The 14554-nt window shown below is 58.3% G+C and overlaps 1 protein-coding gene across 5 annotated transcripts in view; it reads left to right on the top strand.

Annotated features, from left to right (window-relative positions):
- Positions 1 to 1775: 1775 nt before the first annotated feature.
- The window catches only part of EPS8L2 (EPS8 like 2), an 18082-nt gene continuing 5303 nt past the window's right edge, over positions 1776 to 14554 (top strand). Inside the window, exons 1-11 of one of the 5 annotated variants that reach the window (XM_032414693.1) lie at positions 1776 to 1820; positions 4720 to 4838; positions 4922 to 4977; positions 5776 to 5840; positions 12475 to 12636; positions 13099 to 13248; positions 13316 to 13395; positions 13475 to 13617; positions 13708 to 13778; positions 13968 to 14094; positions 14302 to 14390. In XM_032414693.1, coding sequence (XP_032270584.1) covers positions 4795 to 4838; positions 4922 to 4977; positions 5776 to 5840; positions 12475 to 12636; positions 13099 to 13248; positions 13316 to 13395; positions 13475 to 13617; positions 13708 to 13778; positions 13968 to 14094; positions 14302 to 14390 — 987 coding nt within the window. In that variant the 5' untranslated portion in view covers positions 1776 to 1820; positions 4720 to 4794. Of the gene's footprint in view, positions 1821 to 2031; positions 2188 to 4719; positions 4839 to 4921; positions 4978 to 5775; positions 5841 to 12474; positions 12637 to 13098; positions 13249 to 13315; positions 13396 to 13474; positions 13618 to 13707; positions 13779 to 13967; positions 14095 to 14301; positions 14391 to 14554 lie in introns of those variants that run through there. The other 4 variants (XM_032414694.1, XM_032414692.1, XM_032414696.1 and 1 more) reach the window with 4 other exon arrangements.

The raw sequence follows: 14554 nt of genomic DNA, 5'->3' as shown, positions 1-14554 counted from the left end.
CCTAAGGCCACCTACCTCTTCCAAGGTTCTCTCTGGATAGACAGGAGCACACCCCACCCAGGCCTCACCCAGACACCCAGGCCGCCCAGGCGAGGAGCGGACAGTGCTTCCCCGAAAGGCAGCAAAGCTGGGCTTGGGGCCCGTCCTGGAGCTCCCCAGGGACCGGCTTCAGCGAGGGCTGGCAGCAGCACCCTCCCGCACCTGTCCTTCTTGGGGGCAAGTGGGGGCAGGAGCTCTCCCCTCTGCTGGCTTTGGCTCTGGTCGTGCTTACCTGCTGCTCGCGTGCGCATGTTCAGCGGAGCCTCGTGCCTCTGACGCCGGGGCACTCCCCAGGGGACTTGGGAAGGATGGGACGGCTGCACTTGCTCTCAGTGGAAACGCTCGGCCAGCTCCCCTGCAGACCCTGGCCGCCTGACACTTGTGGCCTTAAAGGTCCAGGACCTCCTGCCCAAGGGTGTAGGCCCAGCCCTGACACCCACATCGCTCTGGCTGCACGGAGGTGGCAGTCACCTGTCCACAGAGGACAGCACAGCTCCAGGTGGCTCCAGAGGCTCCCTGGTGACAATCACTCTAATTTCAGAAGTGCAGTAGCGCCCACCTCAGCTGCTCCCTTCCGTGCGTGCTTCCCACTTCCCGCCTGCCCAGGCTCAGTCTCCAGGAAGGACGAGGGCAGGCCTGTGCCTTCTCTGGGTGCTCAGCAGAGTAGGGGAGAGAACCAGGAAGCCAGGGCTTGCGGGGCTCAGGGGCAGGGCTGGGCCTGAGAGGAAGGCAACTTCCTGTACCACCTCTGAGAGCTCACCTGTGATGCTTCAGACAGCAGGTGGGGAGACCCGCCCCCCCGGGGGGGGGTGCCTCCATTCCCCCAGGGAGGTTCCCCAGGAAGTGCTCTGTGTCAGCCCCAGGTAAACAAAGGCCAACTGCCCTTGGGACCCTGCCTCCTGATGCACCATTTTCCACCCCCACCCCACCCCAGGAACAATAGCCAGAGGCTTTGGGTCCTTGCACGTGCCTGGGGTGCCCACCACTGCCTGGACTTGCCCTCTGCCCTTTCTCTACTTCCTCCCCACCCAGCTGGCAGAGGCAGGGGGAGTCAGTTCAGGAGGAAGGTTACTGGCCCCACGCTGGGGGCAGAGGGTGGGGTCTAGGCCTAAGGAGGGGGCCACGGCCTGGAGTCCCCTCCCACACCTGTTCTCTGCCCTAGTAGTGAACAGCCTATGCCATGGGCATCCCCACCCTCCCATCAGACACCCCCATCCCTCAGGGGGTGCCCATGCTGGACTGGGGATGCACAAAAAGACTAGGATCGGGGCACCTGGGTGGCTCAGTTAATCGTCTGCCTTCGGCTCAGGTCATGGTCCCAGGGTCCTGGGATGGAGCCCCACATCAGGCTCCCTGCTTGGTGGGGAGTCTGCTTCTCCCTCTGCCACTCCCCCTGCTTGTGCTCACTCTCTCTCTCTCTCAAATAAATAAAATCTTCTAAAAAAAAGACTAGGATCTCCTGGATTGTGGAGAAGAGAGCCCTCTCCTGCCTGGGGAGCTCGGAGCGCAGGGCCGCAGGGTCTCTGGCCTCGGATCATACCTTTGACACCCACTCACAGACTGACGCCTGACACCAGCACTCCCCCAGACCAGAGGGGCCAGCCGTAGAGGAGGGGCTTCTGCCCCGGGGCCTGGCGCCCAGGATAGGCCCCTCTGCTGCGGCAGCTGAGGCTGGGAGATACCCGGCAGGGGATACCTGGCAGCTGCTGGGGCGCAGCGAGGCCTGCCTCGGGAAGATCTTAGAACCTCGCCCTGCGTGGTCGCCAGGCACATCCCCACGGGTGAGGGGCTCCCGATCCGCCTACCCGTCCACCGGCGCCCCAGCTCTGGGGGGTGGGGTCTGCGGGTCCAGGGGGCCCACTGGGCGGGCGTTGGGGACCGTCCGCAGGGAGCCCCAGGGGGCGGGGCCGAGTCGGAGGGGCGGGGCGTCCTCGTCCCGCCCCCAACCTTCCCCCCGCGCCCGCCGGCTCCCGGGTCTCTAACCTGCCGCTCAGGTTCCTCCTCGCGGCCCCGCCCCGGCCCGGCCCAGCCGCGCGTCCCTCCCGCTGCCGAGCCCGGGCGGCCCAGGCGAGGAGCGGACAGACAGGCGGACGGACGCGCGGACAAGGGGACCCACGGGCGGTGCAGGCACGGGGCCGCGAGGAGCAGGTGAACGCCCCACGAATCCCCACCTAGCCCACTCAGACCTGCCAGAATCCCTGCGGACGGCGGTCTGGCTCGGCCTTAGTTTCCCCAGGTGGCCGTGCGACTGGGGGCTCTGGCCGGAGTCCGTGGGCCGGGCCTGGGCGCGGAGGCAACGGGGTGCGATAGGGCTGCGCCGAACCCGCGGCCAGGAACCTGGTCCGGCTGCGGCCTCGTCTGCCCGGCCTGGTGCTGGGGCGGTGCCCGTGCGCAGGGACATTTTACGGGCAGTGGCACCTGAGTCAGCCGGCCCCCTCCCCCCCCGGGGCTCGGCGGAGGGAACCCCTTCCTTCAGCGAAGGAGGTGGGAAGGGGGTTCTCTCCTTGTCCCTCGAAGGCCCCGAACCCCCTTCCACAAGACAGGCTGGGGCCTCCTTTGTGGCCAGTGGCTCCCTGTGGGCTGGCTCAGGAGGCACTTCCTGGGTGTCTGAGCCAGGAGGGAATCCAGGGCCAGAGAAGCATCAGGCTAGGGTCAGGTTCTGGGTCAAGGGGTGTGGGAGTTTCAGGGAGGAGGAGGCTGCATACTGGGTGGCAGGGGGCCTGTGGGTGCTGGACCTGAGGCTCCCCAGGTTCCTCCTCCCTGAGCCAGGCTGGCCTGGGGCGGCCCCTGCGTATGAAGGTGTCCCTGGTGGCTGGGGAGGGGGTAGACAGGCTTGTGGTGCTTCTGAGGTGCACCCACAGACCACCTCTACCCCCACTCCAGGGGTAGTCAGCCCCAGCAGTAGCAGTTCGGGGAGCCAGGGCCCAGCTGGGGGTGCCTCTCCTTCCCCACCTCTGCACTGCTCCCCCCAGCCCCCGCCCTGGGGGGGCCTGCCCAGGCCTCTCCTGGGGCCTGCCTAGAACGGGGCCTCAGTGGTTCAGCATTCCACCCCGCCCAGTCTGTTGGATCCCCTGTGCCCGCCTTCCCAGCGCACCTTGAGCCCACCCCTTCCCCACCCAGGCTTCCCAGGCTTATCCCTCCTTACCAACCAGGTTGGGCCCTCCCCAGCAGGCAGCTCCCAGACCTGGGCAGAGCCAGGGCCCCGAGGGGTTCCCCATTCCAGAACTCCACCCGGCTCCCTCTGGGCCTTAAGCTGACTCCTCCCCAAGGTCACTTGGCTGTGAGCTGGAATTTGAACTTGGAGCTGGTCCCTCCACCCTCCCTGCCCTGCTGGGGCCTCCACCACTGCCCAACCAGGCACCATGCTCGGCCCTCCCTTTGCACCCAGAAAATGGCCGCAGTAAAACCAGAGTGCAATCTGGGCCCTGGGCTGGTCCCAATCCCTTGGGCCCACACAGCCCCCCTGCCCCAGTCAGCTGACTAGAGCAGGCCTGTGGTGGCCCCTCCCCCAGCTGCTCCCCAACCCAGATGCCAGCACCTGGACTCACCTTTCTGGCTGGCCCTGCTGGGCCCCCCACCCTGCTCCAGGGAGTTGAAGGCCATGGGTTCCTAGCCTAGGCGCCCCAAGGAGGGGGCCGTGTGTCCCAACCTGTGCATGTCTGTGTGTGCCTGGGGGCCTGGGTTTTGCCCAGGTTTGTGTGTGCCCAGACACACGTGCCCAGTGCCCTTGGCTCAGCCCCCAGGAATCCCATTAAGCAAACACTTGGCTCCCTCGCTGAGGTCATGAGCATTCCGGACATTCTCCACAGACAGATGGTCAGAGGAATCTGACCAAGCCCCTACTCCCACCCATCCTGAGAGAGCCAGGACCCTCTGTGGCACATGGGAGGGGGTGGCCTGAAGCCCCCAGGCCCCTCACACCTCCTGGAAACCCTCTTTGTAGGTAGGACCTGGTCAAACCAGAAAGTCCTGGGGTGCTCCCTGCCCCTAGATACCAGTACCCCTGGCCTGTGGACCACCCACTCCGGCCAACCCCAAATACAGAGGGACAGCCTTGTCAGAGGTCCCCAGGGGGCACAGACCTCACAGGACATGTTAGTCTGACCCAGGGGGGCCAGGCTCTGCTCACCCCCCTGAGGGTGTGCTCCCTCTAGACTTTGTCCTGGGCTCTGGGTCCCCAAGGCCACACCTCCCCCCGCCCCGACCCCATCCAGGGTCCAGTCTCATCCTGTGCTGCCTTCCTCTGGTATTGGCTCCCACCTGCCTCAGGGCCTTTGAACATGTGTTCCCTCTGCTTGGAAGGTGGTTCCTCTCCTAGGTCCCCTTTCAGAGCCCCCAGGACACTGTCCTTGCAGGCCCACCCAGATAGCCTTGAGAGTGGGACTCCTCTACTGGCCCCCCTGGGGCTCCCTGTGGAAGACCAAGGGTCTGGGGTGAGATAGAGGCCCATGTCTGCCAGCTGGGACCTGGGCCGGGAGGTCCTGCTGTGTCCAGGAGGCAGGACTCTCTACTCCCTGAGGACACCCTGCCCAAGCTCTCTGGGGAACCTGGCCAGGACACCAGGGCTGCAGCCTCTGGATCTGGGGTGGGTGGGAGAGGAGATCAAGTCCTGCCCTGGGAGCAGTGAAGCCACCGACCAGGCACCAGGGAGGTGTCAGCTTGGCTGCCCTCTCCACTCAGGTGTGGGCCGGGCGCTAGGCCCTGGACTCAGGCCACAAGGTTGCCCTTCCATCACCAGCCACCACCAAGGACGCCATGAGCCAGTTGGGGTCTGTGAGCTGCTGCCCGGGTGCTGCCAAGTGAGTCCCCACCCCCATCCACTGAGCAGTCCCCGGGGAGGGGTGCGGTGTGGGCCTCGCCCTCACCAGCCCCTCCCCTGCAGTGGCAGCCTGGGCCGGTCTGACGGTGTGGCCAAGATGAGTGCCAAGGACCTGTTTGGTGAGTGAGGCTTGAGGATGGGCTGTGGGGTCTCGCCCACTCCCCTCCCCCAGGCTGTGCCAGGCCCCCACCAGGGGGATGGAGGTCAGCCCTTGGTGCCCAAAGGAGGCCCCTGGACCTTCATTAAGCAACAGCTGCTCAGGTCCCTCCCTCCCTCACCGTAAGGAGAGAGGCCTTTACTAATAATTCAGGGACCATCAATATTGATTCGGCTGTGCTCCTCACTGCAACCAGATAGCCCAAGGGGTGGGGCTCAGGCTGGACGGAGTGCCAGGTGTCTGCTGGGGGGAAGGGGGGCGGGGCCTGGCCAGCCCCACCTCGCCCAGCTCTGCCTCTCCCCCCAGACACTCTTTTGTGCTTTTGGACTCGGTGCCCTGTCTGGAAAGTTAGGAGCCTCAGGGAGGGACCGAGAGATGTTAGCTGGCAGCTCTTGGAGTTGGGGGAAGCCCAGGCTTGGACTGCTTCCCAGAACGGTGGGCAAGGGGCCTCCAAGGGAGGAGCTGCTGAGCCTCCTGCGCCCGCTCCAGGACAGACCCCTAGCAGGGGGTCCTTTTCTAGGGGCCATCTCGGGGCAGAGGGAGCTGAGGGTCCTTTCCTAGGGGCCATCTGGGGGCAGAGGGGGGTTTTCTGTCTGCCCAGAAGGGCCCTCACATTTCACACCCTCGAGTCCTTTCCGGCGGCAGCCCCCTCACCTCCACTCGGCCCTTCCTGTGGCCCAACCTGGGAGTCCAGTCCCACCTGTACCAGGGGCTGTGGGTCCTGCCCTCTGGGGTGAGTGACTGGTGACTCCCTGCTCAGAACAGAGGAAGAAGTACTCCAACTCCAACATCATCATGCATGAGACCTCCCAGTACCACGTCCAGGTGAGGCCAGCCCCCAAGGAGCACCTCCAGAGTCCCCGGGCAGATGGGGAACCTGAGGCACAGGGAGACAGCCCAGCTTCTGACACCCACAGCAGGTAGCCAGAGCCAGGGACTGCCCCACACCTGTCCTGGGCTCACCCAGGGTGCGGGGAGCCGCCTCCAATCCTGGGGAGCTCACAGTCTGGGGGACGCAGGAGCCCTGGGCCTCTGTCAGGGAAATGGAGATGCTGGTGGTCAACACAGGCCAGGCAAGGACAAGGCCTGGGTGCTGTCTGGCAGGACTTGGGTGGGAAAACTCTGTGGGAAGGAAACTGTCATCCTGGCCCCCAAACAAGGAACTGGATTAAGAGGCAGAAGATAGGACACAGACACACTTAGTGAGCTCCTGCAGGAAAACCTCGGATGGCCAATTCAGATGGACTCTGGGAATGTCCAGACTGGTTAGCTGCACTCCAGACCAGCACCCAGCTCAGGAGGGTTTTCACCCTGGGTCAGTTTTTGTTTTTTTTTTTTTTAAGATTTTATTTATTTATTTGAGAGAGAGAGTGAGAGAGAGAGAGCACAAGAGCGGGGAGCAGGAGAGGAAGAAGCAGACTCCCTGCTGAGCAGGGAGCCCGATGCGGGACTCGATCCCGGGACTCTAGGATCATGACCTGAGCCGAAAGCAGTCGCTTAACCAACTGAGCCACCCAGGTGCCCTACCCTGGGTCAGCTTTGATTCACACTTAGAACTCAGGAAATATGTTTTTTAAATGACCTTCCTGGTTCTTGGCCACTGTCCCAGCCTGTGGGACAACAGGGCTAAGAATGGCTGAGGAGGGAGGAAGGGGCAGCCTTGGACCAGGAAGAGGGGGGCTTGGACCAGGAAGTAGGGGGGACCCTGGGCCAGGAAGGGGGGGCCTGGACCAGGAAGGGGGGGCCTGGACCAGGAAGGGGGCCCTGGACCAGGAAGGGGGGAGCCTGGATCAGGAAGGAGGGCCTGGACCAGGAAGGGGGCCCTGGACCAGGAAAGGGGGAGTCTGGATCAGGAAGGAGGGCCTGGATCAGGAAGGGGGCCTTGGACCAGGAAGGGGGGCCTGAATCAGGAAGATGAGGACTTCTTCCCTCCCCACAGAACCCCCCAAACCCAAGAGGCCAGGCGAGTCACTGCTTTCTAAGCCTCAGGTTCCTGATCCATACAATGGGTCCACAGAGACACTGGGAGTCCCTAGGCTCTTGAATTGGGCTGTGTTGAGTGAGCAGCCCTCCCTGCCAGGCTGCTGGCTCAGGGTCCAAGGGCAGGGCACAGGGTGGGGAAAGGTCAGCTTCATCCCCTTCCTTCCCAGGCAGCTGGGCCACCCCTCTCGGGGGGTAGGGCAACGTTGCCCTTCTGGACTTTGGTCCGAGCTATCCTGTGGAAAGACCCCAACCCAGGGGCACCTCTCCTGCTTGCCCAGCACCCAGCAGGGCTGGAGGAGAGGATGGGCTTTGCCTGCCCCTCCCAGGTGAGGAAACCAAGGCAGAGAGAGAGGGTAAGAGGTGGGGGCAAGGTCAGATCCACCCCTGGCAATGGGGGGCTGCTAAGACTTGTGGGTTTGTTTGCTTTCCTGTTTTCTAAGTTAGTGTGCAGGAGGTGGGGGGCATGCAGTTGTGTTTCAGGTTGGTGGTGTCACCGGCATGGTCCGGACACAACAGCTGCTTTACCCCAAAACTCCCTCCTGCTGACCCTAGCGGTCAGGGTCTTCCCAATGCACTGTTCAGCAACGCTGCTCTGTCCTGCAGCTCTCGAGTTTGACTTTTGGAGAACCCCGTCTCCCCCCGCTTCCGCATAATTGAATTCATATAGTTTATAACACTTTGTTCTGCTTGGTAAACTTATTTCAAGAAAACGCGTGTGTAGGATAAGACTTCTCTCAGCTCTGGTCTGCAGGGGACATCTCCACCGGCCGTGCCAGCCCCTGGGGACCCTGCATGTGGCCACTTGTTTGTACAATTGCACCTTATGGACGGGTGGGAGTCCTTTGCACACATTGTCAGGTGTGTGGATTAGAGATATCTTCTCCCAGTCTGGCTTGCTGATTGATATGCATGACCGTCTTTTGATGAACAGAAGTACTTAATTTTGATGATGTCCAGCCATATCCACTCTCCCCCTAAGATTAGGGTTGTTTTGTTGGTTTTGTTTTGGTTTTTTTGTGGGGGGAGGGAGTGGTCATTACCTGACCCAAGGCTGTGAAGATTCCTTCCTGGGTCTTCTAGAAACTCCAGAGTTGAGGCTTTTACATTTAGGTCTATGATCCATTTGAAATTAATTTTTGTGTATGAGACTCGAGGCTAATTTTTCCCCATAGCAATGTGCAGTTATATGAAGAAGACGTTCCTTCTCCTATCAAATTGCTTTGGTGCCTTTGTCAAAAGCTGAGGAGTTGAATGGGATGGGTCTGTCCGTGCTTTGTTTCGTGATCTTTCTCTCACTGTAGCTTTATTATTGAACTTGAAATCAGGCAGTGTGAGTCCTGCAAACTTATATTCTTTCTCCTCAAGATCTTCTTGACTATTCCAAGCTCTTTGGACTTGTGTTTATATTCCAGCCTCCCAGAAAAGCCTGCTAGAATTTTGACTGGCATTGAGTCAAACCTATGGATCCACTCGGCGTGATCCTGAGCCCTTCCCACCTGTGGATGCGCTCTTTCCCCACGTATCAGGGCTACTCTGACTTCTCTCAGAATGTTTGTGTTTCCACTGTAGGGGTCTTGAGTATCTTTTCTCCAAACATTCCTTAGTATTTGACTTGCAGACGCTGTTGTAAACGGTACTGTTTTTTTAAAAGCCATTTTTGCATTGTTGCTAGCGTATGGAGGAACAATTGAATTTCCGTACAGTTATTGAGTGCCCTGAGACCCCGCTGAACTCACTTATTTGTGTTAGTGATTTGCTTGTAGATCCACTGAATTTACTACTATAAAATCAGGCTGTCTGAAATACAGAACTTTGTATCTTATTTTTAGAGCTTCATTGCCCTGGCTAGGACCACCAGTACAATGCTGAATAAAAGCAACAAAGAGTGGACATCCTTGCCTGTGTCCAATTTTAAGAAGAAATATCCAGTATTTCCCCATTGTATAGGCTATGTATTTTTGTAGATAGTTTATTAGTGAAGAAGCTCCTTTCCATTCTTTGCTGAGAGTTTTTTATCATGAAAGGCATTACATTTTGTCAAATGCTTTCTCTGAATTTACAGAGGTGTATTCACGACTGTTAACATAAGTCAGTCACACTGATTGATTTTTCTGAATGTTGAACCACTCTTGCGTTTCTGGGATAAACCTCATTCATTCATTATTGAATTATTATTCAATAAGTGTACTATTCTTTTTATGTGTTGATGGACTAATTTGCTAACAATTTGCATTAATGTTCATTAGAGATACTGGTCTATAATTTTATTTTCCTATAAATCCTTGACAGATTTTGGTGTCAAAATTGTGGTGGCCTTATTAAATGAGTGGGAAAGTATTCCTACTCCTTGGTTTTCAGAAAGAATTTGTGAAACATTGTTCTTATTTCTTCCTTGAGTAATTGTTAGGATTCACCTGGAAGCCCTCTGAATGTAGGGTTTTCTTTGTGGGAGGTTTTTGACTATGAATTCACTTTTATGCATGTAAGATCTGTAGTGATGGCCCTTCCTTTTTTCTAGTTATTGATCATTTGTGTTTTCTCTCTTTTTTTCCTTGATCAATCTTGCTGGGGTTTATCAATTTCATCAATCTTTTCAGAACCGACTTTGGGCTTAGTTGATTTTTCTCTATTGTTTGGTTACTACTTTGCTGGTTTCTGCTCTTAACTTCCTTCTTTTCACTTACTTTGGGTTTCGATTGTCTTTCTCTAGTTTCTTACGGGAGACCTGCAGATCACTGATATGAAATATTCCTTCTTTTCTAATTTATTCATTTACAGCTGCACACCTCCCCCCACAAAAGCCTTTCGCCAAATCCTGCAAGTTTGATGTGCACGCCTTTAGTTTTTATTTTTATTTTTATTTTTTTTAAAAGATTTTATTTATTTATTTGACAGAGAGAGACACAGCGAGAGGGGGAACACAAGCAGGGGGGGCGGGAGAGGGAGGAGCAGGCTTCCCGCCGAGCAGGGAGCCCGACGCGGGGCTCGATCCCAGGACCCCGGGATCATGACCTGAGCCGAAGGCAGACGCTTAACGACTGAGCCACCCAGGCGCCCCTAGTTTTTATTTTTATTTTTTTAAGATTTTATTTACTTATATGAGAGAAAGCACAAGCAGGGGGAGGAGCAGAGGGAGAGAGAGAAGCAGGCTCCCTGGCGGGACTCTATCTGGGGACCCTGGGATCATGACCTGAGCCGAAGGCAGACGCTTGAGCCACCCAGGCGCCCCACGCACACACCTTGGTTGTCATTCAGTTCGGAACACTTTCTGATTCCCCATGACTTCTTCTTTGCCCCCTTCTTCTTTGTTCACGTGAGCACTCACAGCCACAGACACTCCCCCACCCCTTGTGTGGCTTCCCGAGGTCCTGCTTGCTGTGTTTTTGTTTTCATTTGTCTCTGTCTTTTCTCATTTCCCTCCTGATACCTTTCACCATTGGTTGTTGATGTAGAAGTGTGTTGCTCAATTTCCAATTATTTGAGGGTTTTCTAGTTATCTTTTCTGTTACTGGTTTCTAATTTAATTCCATTATGGTCAGAGAGCACACTTTGCAGGGCTTCAATCACCTGAAAGGCACGGAGACTTGTTCCGCAGTCAGGCACATGGTTTTGCTTGGCTTGGTGGTGTGTTTTGCTAACAACGTGTGCTTTGGGGCTCACCCTGCCTCGCACAGATGGGTCGGCTGCCTTTTGTCCCCTGCGTGTTTCTGCCCCCTTCTCTCTCTGACCTGCTGATGCCCACATAGGCTGGGACCACCCCTCACAACCACACTCAGTCTCGCATGTGGTGGGGTTACCTGAATTGTGAGGAGAGAGCACCTGGGGCGTGCAGACTGGGGGCTCCCAATTCTCAACAGCTAACCTGTGAGTGTGACCCACAAGGACTCGTTAGACTGGTCAATAAAACAGGTAAATAAGCCTGCGGTTGACTCACTTCAGAAGTAGGGGTGTCAGAGTTTCACTTTGCAATGCTTTTGTTGAATGAGACTACATGCAATTTTCTATTTTAAAAAGTGAGTTACATTTATTTTCCCAGAGATCCTCTGTTCAGCTCTTTTGCCAATTTTTCTATTGGATTGTTAATTTTTTACTTATTCACAGATTCTTTCATTCATTTATTCATCACTGGTAATAACTATACTTAACAAAATAGAGCTTTTAACAAAGTAAGAGCTATCACTGAAGTACATACTTGTCTTTTTATATATTAAGAAAATCAGGGGCGCCTGGGTGGCTCAGTTGTTAAGCGTCTGCCTTCGGCTCAGGTCATGATCCCGGGGTCCTGGGATCGAGCCCCGCATCGGGCTCCCTGCTCGGTGGGAAGCCTGCTTCTCCCTCTCCCACTCCCCCCGCTTGTGTTCCCTCTCTCGCTGTGTCTCTCTCTGTCAAATCAATAAATAAAATCTTTTAAAAAGAAAAGAAAATTAGCCTTCACCATATCTATTACATCTGTTTGTCCCACCTTTTTTTTTTTTTTTTCTTTTTACTTCATATACGGTATTTTTTTTTCCAGGCAGAAATGCATTAGGTCAGAGTTTTTGGTCTTTTCTTCTGAGCGTCTGGGTTTTCTTTTTCTTCCTTGCTGAGGAAGGTCCCCCTGTGAGGGGGCCGTTCTGAGGTCATCAGAAATCGTCCAGCATTTTCTCCTAGCACTTTCGCAGCTGGGTCTTGACTGCCTAGAGTTTAAGAGAGTGTTTATCCAGTTGTCTCAGCTTTGTTCACTGATTTCAGTGAAGGTCAATGGGACACACTGCGGAGCCTGGAGGGAGGAGGAGCCTGAACCAGGCTTGGGGACAGAGGAAGGGGAGGGCTGGGCTGGCCAAGGGTCTCCGGGCCACCCCACAAAGCAGCCCACATGGCCATTCCAGGTGCTCACTCATCCCAGCACATTCACCGAGGGCCTACTGTGTGCCAGGCACTGTCCCAGGCACTAGGGAAATAGCAGTGAACCCAGCAGCCAGCAAATAAACAAAGAAACATAATGTCAGATTGTGATAATTAAAAACAAGGCAGATCAGGGGGTTGAGAGTGATGCTGTAGCCTGGCAGGGGGAGCAGGTCTGAGCGGAGCCCTGAAGGAAGAGAGAGCTGGAGAAGAGTAAGGGAGGCAAACTGGGGATAGACCATGCAAAGGCCCTGTGGTGAGCCTATGCCAGGTCTGCAGGGGGGAACAGGGAGGCTGGTGTTCCTGGAGTCCAGCCACAGGAGATGAGGTGGGGTGAGGGATTGTTTGTGTGGGGCTGCCAAAGGTTTTTCCAGGGCATGTCCACAGCCCCCCAGACATTCCTCAAGGCAGAGCAGAGACCTTCCCCTAAGGTAGGGCTGTGTCTCTTCAGACCCCCAGGGTCGGGGATGTTCTCCACCCCCCGGGCTCCCAAGGTTGGCCCTGGCCCCTCAGGCCCCCGGGGTGCAGCCCCTTGACCCTCGTCTGGGCACAAGGAGGGCTCTCCCCAGAGTGACCACCTGCCCGCCCCCAGCACCTGGCCACGTTCATCATGGACAAGAGTGAGGCCATCGTGTCCGTGGATGACGCCATCCGGAAACTGGTGCAGCTGAGCTCCAAGGAGAAGGTGTGGGCACAGGAGATGCTGCTGCAAGTCAGTGACCAGTCTCTGCGGCTGCTCGATGTGGAGTCCCAGGTGCGGCAGCGACAGGGCAGCCAAAGGCCGTGACCCACACACGCAGCTGGGCCCCTCTGTGGGGGTGGGACAGGACGAGGAGCGCAAAGGGCAGGCGGGGCAGGGAGGGCTGATCGGGGCTGAGAATCCAGGGGAACCCGGTCACACACAGCACCTCGCCCACCTCTGGCTCCAGCCTGTCCACCGGCCGTCCCAAGGCAGGGCCTGGCTGTGCCCTCTGCGGCCACGGCCTGGCAGAGTCTGGGTCTGCCTCTGTGCCACGTGCTCTGCTGTGCCCACCAGTTGTCTGTGACTGTCCACGGCACACACCCCACCAGCCGGGCTCACAAGGCACGCCCAGGGCACTGTGTCCGTGGCTCAAGTCCACCCCGCACCCGTGGCTGTGAGCCCGTGTTGGTGTCACATCTGGGAGTCGCGGCCGTGTGACGCGGCCCAGGCGCATCCGAGCCCCCGGTCCCCCAGGAGGAGCTGGAGAACTTCCCGCTGCCCACCGTGCGGCACAGCCAGACCGTGCTGAACCAGCTGCGGTACCCCTCCATACTGCTGCTCGTGTGCCAGGACTCGGAGCAGAGCAAACCCGACATCCACTTCTTCCACTGCGACGAGGTGGAGGTGAGGAGGGGCGGCGGCCGGGGGGGCCCCGCTGCGCCTGCGCCTGCCTGATTCCCGGTGCCCCCAGGCGGAGCTGGTGCACGAGGACGTCGAGAGCGCGCTGGCCGACTGCCGTCTAGGGAAGAAGCTGAGGCCACAGACCCTGAAGTAGGCGGGGGCGCCGGGCGCGGGAGGGCCGGGGGTGGGGCTGGGGGCCAGGCTGAGCGCGCCTTCGCCCCCATCCCAGGGGCCACCAGGAGAAGATCCGGCAGCGGCAGTCCGTCCTGCCCGCTCCCAAGGGCCCAGCCCCCATCCCCTTCCAGCGCTACGGCAGTGATTCCCCGTCCGCCAAGAACCGAGTGGGCCCGCCGATGCCACTCACTGAGCCAAGTACGCTGAGGGAGCCGGGCTGGGGCTGCATTCGAGGTCCGTGGGGGCGGCCTCCGTCAGTAACACCCGACGTCTGCCTCCCCCATCCAGGCTTCCGCCGTCGGGAGTCTCAGGATGAGGAGCCACGCGCTGTGCTGGCTCAGAAGATAGAAAAGGAAACGGTGCGTCTTGGGGCAGGTGGGGCGCCCCCACCTGCCCGCGTCCCCATCAGGTGTGGGCCCCTCCAGCCAGCCTCCAGCCAGCACCCGCCTCCTCCCCCCAGGCCAGGGACCAAAAGACAGCGTGTGGGGCTGTCCCTGCCGCGGGTGGGGGCGCCTGAGACTGAACCCCTGCCTCTGCTCTGACCCCAGCAAATCCTCAACTGTGCCCTGGACGACATTGAGTGGTTCGTCGCTCGGCTGCAGAAGGCGGCAGAAGCTTTCAAACAACTGAACCAGCGCAAGAAGGGGAAGAAGAAAGGGAAGAAGGGGCCAGCAGGTGCGGAGGGGGCGGTGGTCCGTGGGGCAGGGGGGACAGCAAGGGGAGGTAGGGGAACAAGAGAAGATGGAGAGAACAAGGTGCAAGAGGCGGGTGGCCACTGAGGTGCGGGAGATCCAGTCTGAGCAGGGGGGCTGCTGGAGGCGAGGACCCCCCCGGCGCAGTGACGGCCAGCCAGGTTCATAGCCACCGCCCTGCCCATTCCAGAGGGTGTCCTTACGCTGCGTGCACGGCCCCCCTCTGAGGCCCAGTTCATCGACTGTTTTCAGAAAATCAAGCTGGCTATCAACCTGCTGGTGAGTACTAGGCCCCCTCCAATCTACCCTCCCCACCCTGTCCCTCTGTGCCTACACTGGGGGATCCAGGGTCTTTGCCCCCCCCCTTGTCCCAGCGCCATCCCCCCATCCTGTCCTTCTGTGCCTACATTGGGGGATCCAGGGTCTTTGCCCCCCCCTTGTCC

The sequence above is a fragment of the Phoca vitulina genome, unplaced genomic scaffold (genome assembly GCF_004348235.1).
Source record: "Phoca vitulina isolate PV1807 unplaced genomic scaffold, GSC_HSeal_1.0 scaffold16, whole genome shotgun sequence".
Lineage (NCBI taxonomy): Eukaryota > Metazoa > Chordata > Mammalia > Carnivora > Phocidae > Phoca > Phoca vitulina.
The sequence above is the reverse complement of the archived record's forward strand: the minus strand, read 5'-3'. Positions and strand labels throughout refer to the sequence as shown.